The sequence below is a fragment of the Phaseolus vulgaris genome, chromosome 2 (assembly GCF_000499845.2).
Source record: "Phaseolus vulgaris cultivar G19833 chromosome 2, P. vulgaris v2.0, whole genome shotgun sequence".
In the NCBI taxonomy this organism is placed as follows: domain Eukaryota; kingdom Viridiplantae; phylum Streptophyta; class Magnoliopsida; order Fabales; family Fabaceae; genus Phaseolus; species Phaseolus vulgaris.
This window is the reverse complement of record NC_023758.2, coordinates 41,181,134-41,204,725: the sequence shown is the minus strand read 5'-3', so window position 1 is coordinate 41,204,725 and position 23,592 is coordinate 41,181,134. Positions and strand designations below refer to the sequence as shown.

The window sequence follows — 23,592 nt, the reverse complement described above, 5'->3', positions numbered from 1 at the left end:
TAAGGTGAAGTAATACTGCTTTCATTTACCATGATATATATAGTCATGCCAACGGTCACGTGATGTGATGATGGTTGATAACATGATTTGGTAAGTGGAGAATAATAATAATGCATGGTTGTGGATGAATTATCATTCCTTGGTATAATTACTACCTAAATGTACAACTTATGAGTAGTTTCCACATCTAAGTTAATTCATTACACATCATATATTACAGCTTTGTTTTTGAATTTTTTTATAATATGCCTCATTCAATCAAACAAGGAAATGGATGGGTGATTATTAAAAATTTCATATAGATTAAAGAACAATTTACATTATATAAATTTATACCAATTTTATTTTATAAATTGATTTTGTAAAATTAAATTAAAGTTAAGTTTATTTATAATTGAAAATAATAATAAAAACTGTAATAAAAAAAACTGTAGAGTGAAGAACAAAACCTTAAACTTAAAAAAATTAATAAAAGTAGAGTTGTTAGATGGATAATACAGTCATTTATCGAAAATTTGAAGTATAAATGTACTTATATTTCAATAGGGAAAAAATGACTTATGTTAATAGCTTATTTTGGTGCATGACTCATATTTTAAAAAGATCGGAGACTAAAATATTAATTTACTCATAATAAAGAAAAAGAAAATAAAAAAGTATATAGATGCCATAAATGATATAATGAGATAAAAGCTTAATTTATAAGTGTCAATTAAATATTTGATGAGTAGAATTATCTCTCTCATTCAAAGAAGCTTATAAATATTATTTTATTTTTAAATGGAAATGTTTAACATCACCTATTTCTACCAGCACATTGTTATTTTTTTGTGAACAAAGGTTAAGAAGATGTAAGGTCCTTTCTTTCTACGATTTTAAGATATATATGCTAATAGCTCTGAGACTGAGTATTTGACCATATATACCAGTTAAGTCAATTTTGATTAGCTATACTAATTGGATTAAGTTAAGTAGTTTTGCATGTAACGTTAATTTCTGCACAGTTATAATTAGCAAGCATAATGCATATCCAGTGCTAGCAAATTAAGGACCAGGTTTTGAAAGGGAAACTTAAGGGCTATGCTATGATAACACAACCTACGAGCATCATTCCCAACTCGTTGCGGTAGCAAAGCAACAGACCAACCATAATTGACATGGAAATTGTCCCTGGTTCTGCTTGTTTTTAATAAGTACCTTAATTGGCCTTTCTGAGTTTGTAGATACAGCTTTTATCAATTAAGATTTACTACTGCTACAGATATTCTTTCCCTGAAACCCAAAAAGTTGAGGGAAAGGAAGACCAAAAAAGACTACCTAAGGAAATTTTTTAAGGGCTAAGCTTTGGTGAAATCCATATTTGAATACTGATATCTCTTGATGCAAACTATCATCTTAAGTTGTAACTTGTAACTCTTGATGAAAAAATTTAAGAAAGTAATAGATTTTTGTAAAAATGTGTGTGTATATATATATATATATATATATATTATCAAGGTTTCAACTACAGATTTATTTTTTTTAATTTATGTATATGGATTTTTTATTTGCTACTATATTTAAATATAAATATTTTATGCATGATGCAGCCCATTAATATTTTAATCCACGAAAATGACTTTGAAGGGCTACACATTCGTGACTTTTGAGGAGTAAAGTAATTTGATTCACATTCTTTTAAAGGGGAAACAAAAACAGATTGAATATGATTATTTGAATGTGCAATGTTTCAGCTAAATCAGATGCCTAATGGAGAGCAATTTGAATCTAGAATACCTCAAAAACACGTCACCCATTCAGTATGGCGTGGCATCCATATGCAACTACACCCATACTTCAAGAAAAGGGTACACACAGCACTGAAATTCTCATTTCCTCAGCATCTTTATTGTCATTCTCATTTTGATTCCCTTCTCACGAGTCGAGATTGGTCAACATTATCAGTTCAGAAAAAGAAAGTTGGAATCTAAAAGCAAAATGAGATCACTCGCACAAATCATAAATATGCCGCAGTACCAATGATCTATTTCAGAAAAATGATATCTGACCCCTAATTACAGATATCTGCCGCGAAGCTATTCCAATCCAAATACTGATTCTACACAAGTATGACTATCACTTCTACTTACATTTTGGTAATGACCTTGTACCCTAATCTATAACGAGTCTTACAACAGTAAGAGAACTGTGATTGCAAAATATGAAGCTATCAATTCACGTGAAGAGGAGGATACATTGGCATTGCAGAACAACCCTTATGTAGAATTTTTCCGATGATTTACCAGAAACCTCTGCAAGAACATACACCATCCTTGAAATGGTGAAACCGGTTTGAATCTCGCAACACAATATCCCTCCCAGTTGTCTTGGACATAAACTTCCCCATATCATGACAGTCCCCACATACTCTAAGATTCTTGGTTACCCTAACAGTCTTCCCTGGAGACAAATTTAATATACCAAAAGCCATGGCTAATTTCTCACTGTGTCCACATAGAAGCACTTCCTTATTCATATCATCTGCATTAATTAATGCATATCTCATCTTACTATAGTAGCCTACCCCATTCATTTGCATCCTCAGTTTTCTCAACAATGAGTCTATCCTTTTGGCCTGAGGGTGGGAAGTATCCCCAGCAACAAAGATGTTAAACTTTCCTTGAATCTCAATCCAACTACAACCTTGATCCTTTTTAAATCCCCCGTTACCTATCTTTGTCTGTAACTTTTTTACTTCTTCCAACTTTTCCGCCTCTGCATAGATATTCGCTAGAAGAACATAATACCTTGTGTTCTCTGGCTCAAGCTCAAAAATATGCTCTGCCACTTTTTCTGCTAGCTCCACATCATGATGGATCCCGCATCCAGAAAGCAAGGCACCCCAAATTGCAGCGTCCGGTTTAATTGGTATAGTTTCAATGAACTTGTATGCCTTGGATAGATTTCCAGAGCGAACGAAGAGATCCACCATACATGCATAGTGTTCTAACTTAGGCTCAATGTTGAATTCACTTCTCATGGAATTAAAGAATTTCCATCCCTCTTTCAGTAATCCAGAGTGACTGCAAGCATAGAGTATTGAAGTGAAGCAGGCCTCATCAGGCTCAAAACCTGCTATCCTCATTTTTTCAAATGTGGAAACTGCCTCCTTTCCAAACCCATGCATGCCATATCCAGCAATCATAACAGTCCACAAGATGATATCCTTTTTAGGAATCATATCAAACAGTTTCTGTGCAAGAACTACTAACCCACACTTCACGTACATATCAACAAGTGCACAGGCAACGTGTAAATCTGAAAAGTATCCTTTTCTCAATATGTGCCCATGTAACTCTCTACCTTTCTCTAGAGCTGCTAAGCCTGCACAAGCTGGAAGGACACAAGCTATTGTAATGTCATTAGGCTTCAATTGCTTTTGCATGTCCAGAAACAGTTCCAGAGCTTCATTGGGAAGTGAGTTTTGGGAATAACCTCCAATCATTGTGTTCCATGAGACAATGTCTTTGACGGGAATTTGAGAGAAAATTAAATGAGCTTCTTCCATGGTTCCACATTTTGCATACATATTCATGAGAGCATTAGAAACAGGCAAATTCAATGCCATGTTGTTCTTTTTAATGAAATTGTGTATATTCCTTCCTTTATCTAACGAGTTGCTACAAGCACAAGCATGAACAACACTTGAGACAGTATAAGCATCTGGCCTAAGACCTTTGCTTTGCATTTCATCAAATAACATAATGGCATCGTCATACAGACCTTTCCGTACATAAGCAGCAATGATTGAAGTCCAAGAAACAATAGTAGTTTCACCCATCTTCACAAAAACATCAGTTGCACCTTTTAAATAACCACATTTAGAATACATGTCTAGTAGTGTGTTGTCAAACACGACATCCCCGCTACAACCTGTTTTCACTCCGCAAGCATGAAGAGCTCTACCCAATGAAAGCTTGCCAACGTTTGCACAAGCCACAAGAACGTTAACCAAGGTAACCAAATCCATATCAATCCCGAAATGCAGCATCTGAATGAAAAACTTAAGTCCATTCCAGGAACGCCCATTCATAACACACCCACTAATCATAGAATTCCAGGAAACAACATCTGGGTCACTCAATTCGTCAAACATATTATGTGCACTCTCAACATCACGACATTTAAAATAAGCTGCAATTAGAGAGTTAACGACAGCATTATCAGAACCAAAACCAAGTTTAAAAGCATACCCGTGAACGCCTTTACACTCCCTTACCTTTGCCAATGCTGTATAACACTTCAATATACAAGTAAAAGTAAAAGGATTCCCTCTGATTCCCAAGTTTTGCATTTTCTTCATAAGACTCGCAGCTTCCTCGTAATTACCGATCTTTGCATATTTAGACATCAAAAAATTCCAGAGATAAATCTTATCATTGAGAATCCCATCTAATATTTGTCTCCCTTGGACCAAATCACCGCAGTGCACATACATGAAGACTAGCTTTGCCCCCAAAACCTCATCAATTTCCATGCCGTTGGAGGTGATAATCGAATGAACCCTCTTTCCATCTTCCAAAGACCTCAGCTCGGCACAGAGCTGCAACACAGAACAGTAAGTATGCAGCTCAAGTTCAGATACTTTTGACCTTTTGAGCAATTCCATGGCGTTTCTGAGATCACCCATTTGGCAGAATTTGCGAATTTTTGCATTCTTGTCCATGGCTACGTTGTAGGTGGCCTTGGACAAAGTTGCAGACACAGCGACACTGCTACTGCAAGAAAGATCAAAATTGGGAGGTGGCAGATACGTTGTCCAAGATTGTCTGAAGAAGATGAAGCAATTGGGAGATTTTGCATAGTTTGACTTGTTTCTAGGATTATGGTAAGTTGGATAAGTGTTCAACGGTGCTATGCTTTTAGTTTTAGACATGGTTGGCTTTGCTGTTCCTCACCCTCATCAAACAAACAAAATTGATACCACTATTTATACCTAAACCATCAAATTACGCCTTCTTTTCGTTCCAATCTTCTCACATATTCTCATCGTATGCCAACATTGGAACAAACTTTTTTCTTGAATAATTAACTTCTTTAAAATTTTATTAGAAACATAAAAGTTAATTATTTAAAAATAAAAAAAAATTCAACCAAGTACACATTTAATTCTACGTTTAAAAAATACATAGATATCATATTACATTAACAATTAGTTATTTATTTTATATTAATCTCTATATCAAAGTTCCGTTGTAGTCTAGTTGGTCAGGATACTCGGCTCTCACCCGAGAGACCCGGGTTCAAGTCCCGGCAACGGAAGTATATTTTTTATTATCATTGTCACAAACGAATTCAAAACTGTTTTACATGTAAAACTTGGGTTTAATCAAAAGCACATTGGGCTCATGAGACAATTATATTTCTCTTTTTTTTTCTACTCTACTGTTAATAGAACTAGTATATGGACCCGTGCAATGCACGGGAATATTTATAATATTTTTTATTTAAATAATAATATTATAATAATAAATCTATATATGAAAATTAAGAATTATTTTAGAAAAAATTAAAATTATAAATTAAAATTACATCAATTATTGAAGTATTAGTAAAGAATTAAAAAAATCAAATCGATCAATTATTCAATTATTAGTAAACAATTAAGAATACATAAAAAAAACAAAAATAAAAAATTGACCCAGTGTATTATATTTATTGTCATAGCAATGTATAAATATATTTAGATAGATGTTTTCTCAAATTTAAAAGGAAGACAGGTTTCCATAAATAGTAAAGTTTTGTTCTGAATAACTGTGCTTGAGCATTTTCTCTTTGAAATTGGCAATGGGTGTTTTGTAGCTGAGCATTTTCTTGTTCATCAAATTGTCAACGGTGTTTTGTACCTGCAAAATATAAATCATACAAAATCTTTTAGATACAATATCCATGAGGTAGTCATATATTCATAATTTTATAAGTCATATATTCATGTAGTTGTCTTGTACATGTTAACCGCATAGAAAATGGTAAACACATTGTTTAAAAAAACAGCAAGCAGAACTTAAATGTATACACCTACATGTATGCATAATATTGTAAGTCATTGTATTCTGTTTTCATATTATTAAATAAAAACTTTTGACATAATAAATTGTAACATAATGCAATATCTCATTAATTATAGGAAATACTATTATAAAATAAATATGAACTTCATTACTTGTGGCCAAGTGTATTTAAGGCTGAATTCAGAGAACAGTAATTTCATGAGAAATGTAAATAAATTCGATAACAAAATAAGTAAGACGTATTTTTAAATTCAAAGTTTTATAACAGAAAATATACTCCGTAAGAGAACAAAACATACTAAAAAAATACAAATGGACTACATAGTTGCTTTTCTTTAGGTGCTATAATATGAGGGTTGATCAATATTGTATTCAATGTCAACACGTCTCATTACACATCTGATGTTAATTGCATCATTGCAAATATAATAAATAAAAGAGAAATGTCAATAAAAGAATGGACAATTAATAGAATTATGTAAATATTAAAAAAGAATAAGAATGAATTTGTACCTATGTTAGGTTTTTGATTCAGTAGTTTAAAGAAATCTACTGAAGAAGTGAATATTTATGAAACAAATAAGATAAAATAATATGATACAATAAATTTAATTAGCAAAAGTTCTATGGACTTTTGATGATTATGCTGCTTGTTTTTGTAAACAAAGAACCATATACCTGTCTGAATACAACTGAATTTTGATCACTTTATTTAGGAAGAATTATGTAACAACACATGTGTAAAATATTATAATATAGAACCTGTGTAAAGTATAATAGCTTCCTATTTTCTGTACTAAATATACCCTTCTTTCTCAATAATTACAATGGAGTTCCTATATTAAAAACCTCCGAAGAAACAAAATCATCAAAACAAAATTATACACAATTTTAATTATGAAATTTATTAAGAAGAAATAGATGAATACCTTTCTTTGTAATGCATTATAGTCATGAAAGATCTACTATGCAAATTAAGAGGAAACCTGTAAATACCAAAAAAATATTAGTTTAGTCTTGCTATATTAGAAGATATATTAGAAGAAAAATATCAGAATTAAAAATAGTTTTGTATTAAAGAATTTTCATACCTGATAAGTATTGCTGTAAAAATATTTTCAAATATTTCCCTGTAAACCACATTAGTAGTTGAATTAGTTGTATTTCCATCATCATCCAAAATTAATACTTTCAACCCTTTATTGGATTTAACTCTGGAAATAGCAACATATAACTGTCCATGTGTAAACACTGGACGTGGTAAATATAAACCAACTTTATTAAGGGTTTGTCCTTGGCTTTTGTTTATTGTCATAGCAAAGCACAAAGATATTGGGAATTGTCTTCTCTGGAACTTTAAAGGCAAGCCTGAGTCAGAAGGAGTCAAATTCATTCTAGGAATTAATATGTTATCACCAATATTTGTTCCGGTAATAACTTTGGCAGCAATCACATTTTTTCCCAAGTGAATTACTTGTAATCTGGTTCCATTGCAAAGTCCATTGGCTTGATCAATGTTCCTTAGAAGCATTATTGGAACTCCTACTTTTAATTTAACACTGTGATTAGGAATTCCGGAACATTTGATATCGTTCAAAAATTCAGTTGTAAACCACTCAGCTTGAGCATTTTCTTGTCCTTCAGATTGGCAAGGGGAGTCTGAACTTAAATAAGTAACTTCTTCTCCGGGAATTAAGGTTAGAATGAAGTCATTGACTTGGTCCACACATTCTGTAGTAGGACACAATATTGCACCATCATCAAAAAATGCATCAGAGTTGAGATTCTGTATGTACCCTGGATAAACAAATTCAACCAAGTGCAATAAAGGTTGTTCAACATTTAGAATTAGAATGTCTTGTGATATTTCAATAGTTGCTTGTCCCAACTCATTTAATTCCATATCTCCATCTCCAATGTGAAGTATCCAATCTGCAAAATCTTTTATTTCTGATGCAGTTTGCTTTGATTTTTCACTGTTTAATCTCATATTTTCAGTAAGTTTGAAGACTTTGCAATGTTTCCACAATTCTGAGTAGTTCAATGTTGCCTTCACAATATCATATCTTGATCCCTTTTTTACAACAGGCAATATCTGTCTAAAATCACCTCCCAAGACAATGACTTTGCCACCAAAAGGTTTAAGGGCATTTTCTTCACTTACAGCCCTCATGATATCCCTTAGAGTTCTATCCAGAGATTCAAAACAGAACCTATTCATCATTGGAGCTTCATCCCATATAATTAAATTAGTTTCAATCAACAATTTGGCCCGAAAACTTCCTTGAGGTATGTTGCAGGTTGAATGTTCATTTATTAACAAAGGAATGCAAAATGTAGAATGAGCTATTTTTCCTCCAGGTAGTAACAAAGAAGCTATGCCGCTAGAAGCTACATTTAACACAATCAACCCTTTTGATCTAATTGCAGTAGACAGAGTTTTTCACATAAAGGTTTTTCCAGTGCCATCATAACCGTATAGGAAAAAAAAACCTCCAACTTGTGACAGTACTGTTGTCATTATATTCTCATACACAACCAATTGCTCCGCAGTTAGAGATTGAAAAAGAGAAGAATGAATTTCAGACATTTGTATCTTATCATAATTTAATTCATCAATCATTAATCTATTCTCATAAATAAAAGAATCTGAATGAATAGGTTGTGGAAGACTGTTAAAGTCTTTTAAAGATTTACCATTAAGAATCAATAATTCTTCTATTTGTAGAAGACAAAGGTTTTGTATTTGATCATCTTCAATTGTAAGACCTAGCAAAAGAACAACAGTTCATATTTTGAACAAAATAATATGTTATAATGTTTGAAGAAAGCAGAAACTTATACCTGGTAGGTTAAACTCTTTCCTTTTTTTGTATACAATGTCATCAGATAACAATTTCCAAGTTTTGTTCCAAACTTCCTCAGGTCTAGACATAGTATTCATGAGTAGCAGTGTAACAAACAATCTTCTCAACTGAGTTCCTGAAGCAAGGGTGCTGGCCTCTATAATTGCATCAATAAATTCTTTATCCTCTACCAACAGACCCATGGCATAGCATGCCTCTTTATAATTTTTGTAAATAACACCATTAATAGTCCTGATGTTATCATAATTACAACAACCCTTTTTAAAATTCAACAATAATCTAAGATAATATAATTCTCCTGTGCAAGGAGGAATATATGTTAGCCTTCCAATACTAACTCCCTTTTTCCTTGGTTTCCATTCTCTTTGTTCTGACATCCACACAAAATGGTTAGGTATTGAGAATAAGTCAAATTTTTTCCCTCTGGATAGATTTTATTAGCTTCAAACCAAGCTAAAAACATTGTTCTTTTATGTTGATTTGTATGCAATATTTCATCAATATCTTCATTGTCCTTAAATAGAATGGGTTGCTCTTTTAACAGATGAAAAGTCAGCCTTTGAACTGGAGGCCATCTATGATGAATGTCAAAGGCAAGTATTCTCCAAACAGCTTCACAGGGAGATATATATCTACAATCATAATACTGTTTAATTTCATCTATAACCGGTGTCTCAGTAGAGTCTTTCTGAGGATTAGTAATTTTCAAATTTGCTCTATCTGGACCTTTGTTGACATATTTAAACAAATACTTGATTGAATTTGATTTGTTGCAATATTCTGTGTTAACATGAGCCTGATACCTCAGTAGTAGCAATGGGCTATATGGGACAACATTCCTATTGTCTAACTTAATTCCATTTTTAAGAATGAATATTCCTTTATCTCGACGTCTGTAACATGGATATCCATCCTCATCAATAGTAGTCAACAATTTAAATTTCTTTGGGTAAAATTTTGAACATTTACCGTTAGTCATGCAAGGTGAGGAAAACCAAGCTGCTCCGCATGGCCCATGTATCATATACGTTGCAACTGCCTTTGACAATTTAGGATATAAATCTGCCTGCGGTAATTCTGCTGAAATCACTCCATCAATGTCTGTTGGAGTTCTTAACTTTTTTTCTCCATCCAACCACAATAATATGTGGGCATGAGGCAAACCCCTTTTTTGAAATTCCAGAGTGTACATACCTATAATAAGATAGAAATTGATTGAATTATAATGCAAAAAATCTGAACATAATTTTAAAATATGGATTAATCATTACCTGCATTAACTTTGCCAAAATATTCATCTTTTTTGAAGTCAACCATCATTTGATCTAATTTCATCTTGAATACTCTGCAAATTATATTTGGCCTATCAGCAGCAGTTAATCCTCTTGATGTAACAAAGTCACGTATTTCAGGCCAACTTACGTTGCAGGTAATTGTGATAAATAAATCAGGATATCCAAACCTTTTACAAATTGCCATTGCATCTTGGCAATTGTTGAACATATATCTCATTCCTCCCGTGAATGATGCAGGTAAAACTATACGCTTCCCAACTGCAGAAGAATTTGTTTCTCCTCTATTCATTGCCTCTTGTACACCGTTGAGAATATCACAACGTATTGTTTTTTGGTTTGCTCTTATGAACGACAATCTTTGAGATTCAACCATAGTATATGCATCAACCAAGAATTGTTGAAACAGACGACGTGAATGAACTATATTTCCAAACTCAACACTTCTTTCTTGAATTCTAAATGCAATGAATTCTCTTAACGATATACGACTTCTTTTACGTTCTTTGCTATTGCGTACTGGAATATCTTCTTGATAACCATCTTCTCCAAAGGGGAATATTAAAGGATACTGTAATGGGATGAAGGTTGTATGTGTCTCATGCAACCTAAACAGTTGTCCAGAAATTTTTTTCACTATGATATCTCGTCCTACATCCAGGTTGCTCATATCACTGACAATTAACGCTGCTATCTCATCAGTTGTAGGGGTATTGTACACCCTTGGATCTTTTGAACGATGTCTAAATAACCTCAATCCAAAATCTGAATGTACATCAGAATTTACAAAATCTTTGACTCTTCTAAAACTTTTTGCCAGGACATTGTTATCATCAATCATCTTGGTAAGATCTTGAATCAATGATTTATCAAACTTCAACTCTTTCAAATTGGACCTAAATAAAATTTAAATAAATATTAATTCAAAATAATATTATAAATGAATCTACTGAAAAGAAACTAACCTAATGTAACACATACCCAAAGTGAGATACTCTGTTTAAGAGTTCATTTTGTGTATCATATATGTAAAGTTGTGCGAACTTGGGCATTTCTCCACTGTGAGGTAGTAAGCTTCCAATCCTATGGTAGTTTTGTCCATGCAGAATAAATTGAGGAGGCCCAAAACCATCATTTACGGAAGAGTGAACTTTTCCTCCAATTGAAGTAAATGAAAACATACTATTGTAACTTCTGATATGTTGTAAATAGTGTTGGCTTCGTTGATCTTGACCATTTAATAACTCTAGAATCAATTTAGCAGGTTGTTGTAGGTAAGGTAGTTGTACTTTTCCTTTTTGGCAACATATAGAAAAATAAACCTTTAGGAAACTCTTTGTTTTGAAGGATCTTTCTTCATACCACACCTCGGCCAAACAATATTCACATTGTATATTTGGTTGTCCAAATGAAACAATATCTATATTGAAATAATAAATAAGGTTATATATTACATTTACATTAATGAAATTAATTTGAATACAAAAAGTTAAAGTTAGAGACATGCACCTTCATTTTCAGCTTTTGAATACAATTCGGAAGTGTAAACTTCTATGCTCTGATCTGAACACGAAACAAAGTAAATCAAAGTGCTTTAGAAGCAATTAACTAAATTAAAAATAACATTTAAACTATTTTTATCACCATTATGTTCTTCGTTTTCGTCATGTTCTTCAAAATTCAAGGTCTTAGTAACTGATTGCAGGATTTGAGCACTGTATGTACTGCAACTTTTATCTAACCACATTGTGTTATTACCATTATTTTCTTCATTTTGCAGATCTTCAAAATTCAATCTCTTAGTCACTGATTGCAGGATTTCATCACTGTATGCCCTGGACCTGTTATCTAAGCTTATTGTTTTCTTAACTACACTTCCACGATTGTAATTACCTGTAGAAAAGTGCATTTAATAAGTATTAAAACATTTGTTAAGTTACAAATTGAATATCAATTTGTAATTACTTTTTGTCATAAATGTATCAAAAATAGTAATTTTTTAAATTTATAATTATAGTACCTCTTCCTGGATGATATTTTTCCCGCAATCTACCAATTAAGTTTTTGGTATTTCCTCCTGTATTTTTTGCCTCATCTGGATTAATAGAAACAAAATAACATTTAACATTTATCTATATTAGTATATATTCCACTCTGTATTATCAGTATCAAATTTAATGAACCTAATTACATGAGGAGTTGTGAACTCACCATGAAGGTATTCTGTAAGGCTATTTTGTCCTTTAGTAATAGTTCCCATTGATGACACTACTTTCGTAGTTGAATGCATAGTGTTGACTTCTTTGTTTGCTGTCATGTTTTCAGAAACTGCGTAATCTCTTCCCGTAATAACCGATGATTGAGAAGAAACATAATTAATTGACTTGACAGTATTTTGACCTACAAAAATTATTTTGAAATCAGTTATTTGAATTATCTTCAATACTGTAGTAATATAAGTAATGTAGTAATATAATTAGTACACAATTCATTGTAAGAACATAATATAATTAAAAAACTTAGAAGATGATTACATTCAATGACATAGTGTGTTAGTTAAATAAAAAACGAAATGCAATTGTAACAAATAAATTGATTCTATGGTTTAAATTTATTGTTCTTTTACAAAATTCAATTTAGTTGAACAATAATTTTAACTGTACTTCGATTATAAAGAGAGGTAGAGTACCTGTTCTTTTGATATTTGTATTGTGCATTTCATACTGTATATTTTTTCGTTTTCTTGTGGCAGAGTTTGCATCATCAATATCCAAAACTAAAAAATAAGTAATTAGTTAAATATATATATATATATATACATATATATATACATAAAATATGGTAGTTTGAAGTAAAAAAACAGATAAAATTAAGTTTACCATGGCTTCTCCCAGATAAGGATATTGTTTTCTGACTTTGATGATAAGATTTTGTTGTTCTTGCATTTCTTGCTTTTTCAGGATGACAACCTAAACAAAATAAATTAGAAAATAAAGTAAAAAAATTTACACTAAGATTTCTCATTTAAAGCAAAACAAAAAATAAAATCAACTTACCATTACTTATCTCAATTAACGGTTCTCTGTTGGGAATGACTTCGTTGTCTTTAATAAAATGGGTTGCTCACAGATGAAAAGTCAACCTTTGAACTGGAGTCCATCTAGTTGACAATCTAATTGACAAAGCATGCCAAGCAACAAACAATGGGAATTGAATAACATAATTTTCTTACTTTAGCTGACATAAATTGAGTGTTGAGCAATATTGAGTTATAATATCAACACATTCCCGGTGCAAATAATAGAATTGATGGAAGGAAATATATGAAAGATAAGAAACTATTTTTCTACGTGTCATACGTGTACTGTTAAGTCTTAGAAAAAAACAAGAAGTAGAAGTATTATTTTGTCATTCTAATGTTGTATTTCCTGCTTTCGAAAAAGTTCATCAGTCAAATCAAATTTAATGTGATCATGTTATTATTTTTATTTTATTTTAAATAACATTAAAATATTTTATATTTTATATTTCAATTCATTTTAAAAATTAGTTCTTAGTTCTTATATAAATAGTGATAATAATAATATTATATTATTATATTTGACCTTTTTTCATTTAAAAAAATATTATATTATTATATTACTTTTATAAACTAAAATAACTTTTATTTGTGTAAAACATTAAATCATTTATTTTTGTATTTATTTAAGAATTTGAATGAAATGCTAAATAATAGTAATCTTAAACATTTTATATGAATCAGAAAGGTAATTAATGTTTTTAAAATTTTAAAATTTGAAATTTTGAAAAATTAAATATTTGAACATTTGTAATAATAATAATAATATTGGAATTGGAAATAGTGTGTAGCATAAGAAGTCAGAAAAAGAAGATATGAATCACAAAGGTAATTAATGTTATTAATGTTGTTGAAATTTTAAAATTTTAAAATTTTAAAATCTGAAAAATTAAATATTTGAATATTATTAGTAATAATAATAATATTGGAATTATAAGTGTGCAGAAGAAGTCAGAAAAAAAAAAGATATGAATCAAAAGGTAATTAATGATCTTGAAATTGTAAAATTTGAAAATATGAAAAATTAAATATTTGAAGATTATTAATAATAATAATAATCTGGAAATTGGAAATAATATCTGCTAATATGCTTAAATTAAATAAACTTGAAAAAATTAAATTAAGTAGAAAATTTTATTTACAAATTTTATTTATTTAAATTATTATTTAAGTAGAAAATAAAATAATTTAGGATTCGTATTTGTTTAGAATTTTGAAAAACTTAGAAATCTTATTAATTTTAGATTTTTATTAAATAATTTAGAATATGAATATATTTAGAATTTTGAAATTTATTTAATATAGACTTTTATTTAAAAATGACATTAAATAATTTAATTTTTTTATTAATTTTCAATTTTTATTTAAGAATGACATTAAATTTTTGGGACTTATATTTATTTAGGATTTTAAAAACTTATAAATTTTATTTAGCTTAGATTTTTATTTAAGTAGGAAATAAAATAATTTAAAATTTTATATTTATTTCATATTTTTAACTTTAATTACCATTAATATTTTATTTTATTGATTAATTTGCCAATATTATAATTTATAATGTGTTCATAAAATCAAATGGAAAGAAAATCAAAGATATTAACTTTGTTATGATTTGGCAGTCTTTACTTTATTCCATGATATCTGTTTATACATTCATATAAAATCAAATTAACTTCACGTGTTATGGTTTGAAAATCTTGATTTATGATTTAAATTTAAATTATGGTTTAAGTGAATATTTGTTTTACTGTATTAACAAAAACATACTATCGAGTAGTTAATAAAAATTGTATGAAGAAAACCAACACTGTATACATTGTAAAAATCAGTATAATTCACTATAATTCAGTACAAATTATGTGAAGCTGGAAACAACAAATTAGATCAACTACAATTTAAAATTTAAATTAAAAAAAATATAATTATATTATATATTACATTGAAATTACATGAGATTTATCTTATACAACATATCAATTATACATGAATAAATAAATAAATCAAAAAAATCCTAAAAAAAACTTAATCCTATTCCTACATCAGCTTACCTGCAAATTGAAATAATGTGTATTTCTATGAAAAAGGATTATGGAATTAGGTACCAACTACTGAATTAAAATAATAAAATATAACTACATAAAAAATAATAAATTATTAAATGTTGAATACATGATTTTCACATAAAATTATGCCAAATACTCCATTAAATCAGACTATAATGATAGAGAGCTCAACAAAAATAATATAATACATATTATTATTCAAATTAGAACCTGAATTCTTGAACTCAATAGAAAAATATAATAATACACCTTACGATTCAAATTCTCTAACAGAAAAATGTATACAAATATTAATGCAATAAATATCTTGTTAAAATTTACTCTAGTGGCAAAAAAAAATATATAAATGCATAAAAAACAAACATAAATGAAAAAAATATCACAAAAATGATATATATTACTTATTACTATTTACTAATTACTAATTACCGATATATATATTACTAATTAAATTTAATTAATAGTTAAATTAAATATATTAATATTGATATATTAAAATATATGAAATATTTAAATATATTAAATATTTAAATATGTTAACTTAAAATATATTAACAAAATAAATTACAAATATACATATATTAAAATTTAAAATATTAATACATTAAATTAAAATGGAGTGATATGACATAAAATAGTAAGAATCAGAAATCATAATTACACATAATTATAAATTATATTGGAATTAGAAATGAACCATTAAAAATATAAAACAATAATAACATGTTATAATGACATTCAGAATATATAATGGAGTGATATGACATAAAAGAGTAAGAATCAGAAATCATCATTACACATAATTATAGATTATATTGGAATTAGAAATGAACCATTGAAAATATAAAACAATAATAACATGTTATAAGGACATTCAGAATATATAATGCAAAAAGGTAATTAGGTTGCTCAGATTAAATAATAATAATAGTTAAATAATATAAATGGGTGGAAACAAAAATACCTTTTTAAAGTTGGATCAAATGCACAAATTAGATGAAGAAAAAAAAATGACAAAGTCACCAATAAACCCTAAATGAGATGAACATAATGCATCAAGAAAACTTTGAACAGACAGAAAATCTTGAACATAAAACACTACAAAACTCCATCATAAACTTCGATTAAAAAAACCTAGAAAAGTTAGAAACTTTGAACAGAAAACGAAGAATGTAAAAAAGAATGGAGAAAAGAGACTGGAGAAAACAAACCAATAAACCGCATCCGCCAAAAAGATAAAAGACAGTACAAAACTCCATCAGAAACTTCAATCGGAATAACCTAGAAAAGCCAGAAACTTTGAACAGAAAAGCCTGAAATTTTGAACAGAAAATGAAGAATGTCAAAAATAGTGGAGAAAACAAACCATAAAACAGATAAAGAGTATGATTCTGAAAAGATAATAGACAAAAAATATCAAAACACAATAGAAATGTGAGAAGGAGAAAACAAACCAATAAACAACATCCACCAAAAAGATAAAAGACAATACAAAACTCCATCAGAAACTTCGATCGGAAAAACCTAGAAAAGCCAGTAACTTTGAACAGAAAACGAAGAATGTCAAAAATAGTGGAGAAAACAAACCATGAAACAGACAATACAAAACTCCATCAGAAACTTCGATCGGAAAAACCTAGAAAAGCCAGTAACTTTGAACAGAAAAGCCTGGAACTTTTAACAAAAAACGAAGAATGTCAAAAATAGTGGAGAAAACAAACCATAAAACAGATGAAGAGTATCATTCAAAAAGATAATAGACAAAAAATATCAAAACACAACAGAAATGTGAGAAGGAGATGAACAAAGGATAGAATAGATTACCTGAATCATGGACAATGAAAAGAAGAGAAACGAAGAAATAAAAAATGGCTCGAACATAGCTCGAACAGAAATAAAAAATGGAGATTAAGGATGAGCTAAAATGTTGAACATAAAACAAACAGAGTACAAAAAATATAAAAGCAAACAACTTTAATCAGAAAATCCCAAAAAATTCAAAAACGTAACAAACAGAGTACAAAAAATATAAAAAATGCACCAAAAATGTGAGATTGAGATTAACAAAAATATAAAAGATTACCTGCTCCATGGAGAATGAAAAGAAGAAAATCGAACAAAAATGAAAAATTGATCTATACAACAACGTGTATATATATAGTAAAAAACAATCGTCATTTCCATTTCAAATTTCAAAAGAAGGCGCCATTTCTACAGATGTCTAAGGGTAATTTTAGGCAAAAATGCTTTCCAATACAGCAGCTCTGCAGTTGCCGAAATGGTGAAAAAGAGTACAGGAAAAAATGAGAGAAGGGGGCAAAAGATTGAGATGTGATTAGGGTTTGAGAAAAAAAGGGATGAGAGAGAAAAAGGGTTGTAAAGAAAGAGGACTGAGAAAGCAAAATGAGAGAGAATGAGGAAATTAAACGGGATGAGAGACAAAAAAAAGTGAGTTTCACGTGTTTAAACTTAAACTGAGAGTTACCTCTATTTGTATTATGTATAAATTGGTGGTAAACATTTTTCAATTTTCAGGGATATGGTTTTCCTCAATTAATCTGCTCGAAAATAAATAAAAAAATTCCGTTGCCGGGACTTGAACCCGGGTCTCTCGGGTGAGAGCCGAGTATCCTAACCAACTAGACTACAACGGATGCTTGGTAATCTTATTCCATAAATTCTATCTATCGAATTCACTCTCATCTTTTGGCCATCTAATATACTTTATACTTGATTCAAACATTATTCAATTTCTTGTCATAGAGCCTTCCTGCGCATATTGTTCATGTTGAAGTCACACAAATTCTTTATTTTTTAATCATTAATAATTTTGAGATATTACAATTTTCACTTTTTTCAATTTAAAAGGTGGAATATACTCCATTATTTAGCTCCCTTAGCACAAGATCAAATGACCTTCCAAATATAGTCGGGGCTACAAGGATTTCATTTTATTTTTCGTAATATTATATGTATTATGCGTAAATATTTGAATTTAATACCCCCAACATGTTTACATACCAATTTAATCCATTGGTTAAAAATTCTAGACCAATCACTAAACAAAATATTGATCAAGGATTCATCTTGGGCATAAAAATGTTTCATTAGCATATGTACCTTCAAAATTAAGGCAAGTGTTTTGAGTATATTGCTTTTGTTTAACTTTAGAAAATGCTGACAAAAGCAAAAGTTCGATTAGAAGCTAGAACATTTGTAAACAAAAAGAAGGGAACATAAACACACTAATGACAAATCACATTGGATTCTTTGAACTTTATATTAGCAGAAAAGCAACAGATAGGAAAGAAAGAAAAGAGTATAAGAAGGTAAAAAAGAGAAGGGAAATCAAGGAGGGGCTTTTTCTGTTTGCCTGTTTTACAGCGAATAATTTACTGTTTCTAACATATAACATCTATGCCACAAGTAAAATATCTTCTTTACTTTTCTCAATTATAAAATTGATGCCGCTATTATATATATAATTTAGTACACCACACGCACTCCAATCCAAAGAATGCAATAAGGAAACAACTTGGCCATAACTTGCATAGTTGGCAAGTTTCTTTACAACCAAATTTCAAGGTACATACCCTGAAAAAATGAGAAGTTGGTCATGGTTATGCATTACCACCCCTTCTGAGAAAGAATATGGCAGGAACTTCAATGACATGCACTCATCATATAAGCAGGATGAAGATTTGAAGGGAAGAGTGGTGTTGGCTTCCTTCCACTAGAACATATTTACACGAAAGAACCATGGTAGAACAAAAGCTATAACCAGGCATGCCATTAAGAAGTTACAAAATGGTTGTCCACGCCAGCATCCACCAAACCTTCTGGATGAGGTATTATCATTGCCAATGAATCTAGTATCATTCCATTCTTCCATAAATCCATGATCAGCAACGTCCGAAACATTCTTTGCAGTCTCACCACATATTTCACACAACCTATAATCGTGAAAGACAATTAAAGATCGTGAAAGAACTAACAGAACAATAGGAACCTCAGGATTATTCAACCAACAAACTAGATTGCATATGAAACAAGATTGACATAGAACAAAAGGAGCCTCGGAATAATTCAACCAAAAAACTAGATTCTATCAGAAACGAGATTAGCATAGAACAAAAGGAACTTCGGGATTATTCAACTATTAAACATGATCAACCATTCTCGGTGATAACATTTTTATAACCATGTAAATGGTTGCAAAATGCACGTGTAACTCTTCTATCTCAGTTCAATAAGCAATAAAGATTTTTCAACTTTAAAAAAGAATAAGCTGCAAGCATATACACAAGATGTGAATGGGAAAAAAAGTACTGATAGAGCTACCCCCACCCCATCCTACCCCACCCCACTGTGCATGAGAGTAATTTCAAACACAAATTTGAGTTATGTTACCCAAACCCATGGTATTTTCAGACCGTTCTTCAACAGGAGCAGTTGAGACGAGAACAGCAAAAAATTGAATTGAGCATACATCTGAACAATCATTTCATAATTTGAAATTAGATGTAAACAATATTGAAACAGTAACTGAGAGTTTGACAAAGGTCAAGATAGAGAAGGCAAGTGGAGAGAGCTTCTCATATTACTTCGTTAGTGAAAGTCACATTGGTACCATACCACCAGAGTTTCTTCTCTAAGAACCAATATCAATTATTTTAAATGTGAAATATGGCCACATTCAGAATCATCATGGAAATTATTACAGTTCAAATACAATGTTTCTGGCATACAATCTTCTATGTGTACAGTTTTTGTTTTTCCTTTCTATAGGAAGGGGTGGAACCATGGAGGAAAACAAAAAGGAATAGGAGGTACATTGCAATATATTATTCTTTTTATAGGAGATGGAAGTATAAACTTATTTTTCCTAGTTCATTCCCCACATATAAGCTGAAAAGACAAACAGAGGATTCAAAGAAACTTCATGGAGACAAGAAGAGCATTTTTTGACCAGATATTAACATGAAAAATATATGCAACTATACCAAACTAAGACCTGGTGCCATCATTTGGAATTTGAGATGTCAATTAACCTCAGCTCGCAACCACCAGAAGCCAAGCTATTTGCTAATACCAATACCTCAGAAGGAAAACCAACTGGGTGTCAGTGGATGCATTAGCCCAACTCACCCTTCATTTAAGTTAATTACTACTAAAAACTCCATGTGTCAGGGTGCATAAGGATGATATTGGTTCTCCAGTTAGCAATGTAACCAGCAAAAAGTGAAACGGCAACGAACTACATGCAATAACCAACTGACAACAAATGATAAGCAATGAAGCCGGTTTCAAATATTCAGACTAAAATTCAAGAAATTTGTTGAGATAAAGTTTAATAATAATAAGAAAATAAAATTGGAATTTGGAATTTACAATTGATGGAAATAAATTTAATAATCATAATAGTAACACTAGAGCTATTTGCATAAGTGTGCCGCAGCGTTTCGAAGATTTCACACTAGACAAGACGTGACAGAAAAAATCAATAAAAAAGAAATAAAATTACAAATTATTAAAACAATGCACATCCCTAGTCGGTTTCGTTTTTAGAAATTGTATCTAGTAGGATTACATATACTAAGAAATCCGAAACGTAGAAATCCTCAGGAATCTCTTTGCCATTTTGATTCAAAATAAACGTACAACACATCAGAACAAGTTCACTTTTGCAGGGGTTAACACAAAAAACAAAACAAGATGTTGATATACACAATAGAAATAAACAAGTATTAACAAAATCAACTGTTACCTGTTTCCTTTAATCTTGAACCATGCCTCAGCACAATGATTGTGAGCAATACCTAACTCATCTTTACATGCACAACCAAGCTGAATCAAATCTGTATTAGTAGTAGCACTACTTACAGTGCCAATAGGTGCTGCTTCTAATGGTTGCCCAGAGGCCAGATGGCAAATCCTACAAATCATTTCACCTTCCAAATTCTCACTAAAACCGTCGCAGCTGCCACGGTTTACATCAATCACACATGAATTTTTATCTATCTCAGACACCCCTTTTATTACTTTCGTGGACACCTTGCTCAACCCTGAATCATTAGGTTTAGCTTCCAATTTTGTATTTTCTCCACTGACACAATCAATCTGAGCGGAAGGATCTATTATAACAAAAGTCTCAGGCACTTCCCCACTAATCAAATTTCTTGAACTATAACTGGTTCCTTGATCAACCCCGTGTAATGTATCATTAATTTCTTGAGGGTCACCCATGTTCCGATCACTAACTTCTTGTAGCCCCTCCTTTAGCTCCCCATTCAAACCAAGACCATTACACGTTTCTTCAGGAGACCCATCTTTCCCACTTACACTAACTCTTTCACCCAAGCTATGTCCACCTCCTGCATCAATTGCATTTCCTTCAACCAATTGGTTAAAATCCTCACCCACCCTTTCATCAACATGATCCAAAACTTCACCACTGCCTTTGCTTTTTGCCAGATCCATCACCCCAACATCAAATTCTTCCACTCAATAATTCCAAACCTGAAAAGAAACGCGTGTCTCCCACAGTGATAAACCCCACCAAGAAAAACAAAAGTAAATAAAAACTATCTGTTATTTACAGTGGATGAACAATGTGACCAACGAAAACACGGACAATACACATCTAAACGACCATTTAACGTTTTGAGACACAACCTTCGAATATCGTTCCAAAAACATAAACACACGCAAAAGAAAAGGTAAAAAATGAAACTTGGATCATCACCAATAGGATGTCTGAGCGAAATGAGACAGAAAGAGGAGGGTTTACCTCAAACATTGGATTTAAGAATAAAAAATGAAACTGGGTACGTTTGAATCCAGACACAGCGCGTTAAAGCTCTAGGCTATGGCTCTGGTTGTGGTTGGAGTTGGAAGAATGGACAAAATTATGATTATTTATATGTATGAAAAGTAGTAGCAGGGTTAGGTGAGGAAAGTAACTGGGAAAATGGTATCGAAATTGGAAAATAGATTGAGTGCGTTTGAATCATTTGATGGAATGGATTAGTGTGTAAAGCAAAGGATAAGAAATTGAGGTTTTTGTCTTTATTCCGTCCTTTTACACTAAACCCTTTTACTTTAGCGACCTGCATTAGTACACACTCATAAACTTACAAAATAATGTTTTATTTTAATTTTTCTCATTATAATATTTAATTATTTTTATTTTGTAAACATTGAATCTTTATTTTAAAATCGATTTCAATGGTTAACATTAAAAAATATTAAAATGTTCCAGTTTTATATTTAAAATGTAATAAATATTTTTCATAATAAAATGAAATATGAAAACTAATGACAAACTTGAAAAATAAAATAATTTTTAAACCCTTTACAGAGTATAGAAGGCATGGAGATGGAGAGAGAAATAACAATATGGATTGTTTGATTTAGGAAAAGAAGATAGAAGAAAAAAAATAGAATTAACTCTTTTATTTGTTTGTTTATTTTTCATCTTTTTTATTTTATTAAATTAACTTGTTTTTTTCTCTATTTTCCTTCCTTTGATTTCTTTAATCTAAAATAAACACACTTTAAAGAATTGAAAAAATCCATTTACAAATTTATGACATTTATTTTAATTTAATGCCAGTTTAAACAGTAGGAATACAAGGAGTATTAGAAACATTTTGTATTAAATGCCTTTAAAGATTTCCCATTTTACGTTTTAATATTGAAAGTCTACAAAAGAAATGTGACATTATATAAAACATAAAATGTTCTAACTAACGAATAAAATAATTTAAATTAGCAATCCAGTGAAGAATTGTCAGTTTTTTCTCATTTTTTTATCGTGTTGGAATTTTATTCAAGCTATGATGAAGGGTGTGCACATTTAGAGACCATTTGTTCTGTTTCTATAATATTTTTACAGTTATTTTTTCATTTTCTTTATTACATCACTTATCTTTATTAAAAAATTGTAACATAGAATACTATTTTTATTAAAAAGTAAACAAATTTAAAAATGCTTGTATAATACCAATGACTTGTTAGTGCAACTGATACTGTATAACTAAATGTACACTTTAATTCATTAAAACTTTGAGTTTGATTCAACAAACAAACAATGAACAGATAAACGATAAGCCACAAGGAAATTGATTTATTTGTAACTGACGGGAATTAGGAAAACTATAAAGACATAGTTTTATTACAATAGTATTATCCTCTCAATAAATGTATTATTTTTATGTGTTGTTAATACAAGTATTAATA

The 23,592-nt window shown here is 30.3% G+C and overlaps 2 protein-coding genes, 2 non-coding genes and 1 pseudogene across 4 annotated transcripts; 1 reads left to right on the top strand and 4 right to left on the bottom strand.

Annotated features, from left to right (window-relative positions):
* Window positions 1-1,860: 1,860 nt before the first annotated feature.
* On the bottom strand, window positions 1,861-5,043 carry LOC137812152 (pentatricopeptide repeat-containing protein DOT4, chloroplastic-like). The gene has a single exon (XM_068614071.1). The coding sequence runs from the start codon at window positions 4,913-4,915 to the stop codon at window positions 2,279-2,281; it is 2,637 nt and encodes an 878-aa protein (XP_068470172.1). The 5' UTR covers window positions 4,916-5,043; the 3' UTR covers window positions 1,861-2,278.
* Window positions 5,044-5,228: 185 nt separating this feature from the next.
* On the top strand, window positions 5,229-5,301 carry TRNAE-CUC (transfer RNA glutamic acid (anticodon CUC)). Its single transcript has one exon. It is a non-coding gene; the product is annotated as a tRNA-Glu (tRNA).
* A 559-nt stretch (window positions 5,302-5,860) lies between these two features.
* On the bottom strand, window positions 5,861-12,526 carry LOC137809497 (uncharacterized; annotated as a pseudogene).
* Window positions 12,527-17,932: 5,406 nt separating this feature from the next.
* TRNAE-CUC (transfer RNA glutamic acid (anticodon CUC)) lies at window positions 17,933-18,005 on the bottom strand. Its single transcript has one exon. It is a non-coding gene; the product is annotated as a tRNA-Glu (tRNA).
* Window positions 18,006-18,590: 585 nt separating this feature from the next.
* Window positions 18,591-22,449, bottom strand: LOC137812151 (uncharacterized). The gene is made up of 3 exons (XM_068614070.1): window positions 22,142-22,449; window positions 21,119-21,870; window positions 18,591-19,304 (listed from the first exon to the last, which is right to left on the bottom strand). The coding sequence occupies exons 2-3, from the start codon at window positions 21,829-21,831 to the stop codon at window positions 19,085-19,087; spliced, it is 933 nt and encodes a 310-aa protein (XP_068470171.1). The 5' UTR covers window positions 21,832-21,870; window positions 22,142-22,449; the 3' UTR covers window positions 18,591-19,084.
* Window positions 22,450-23,592: the final 1,143 nt, after the last annotated feature.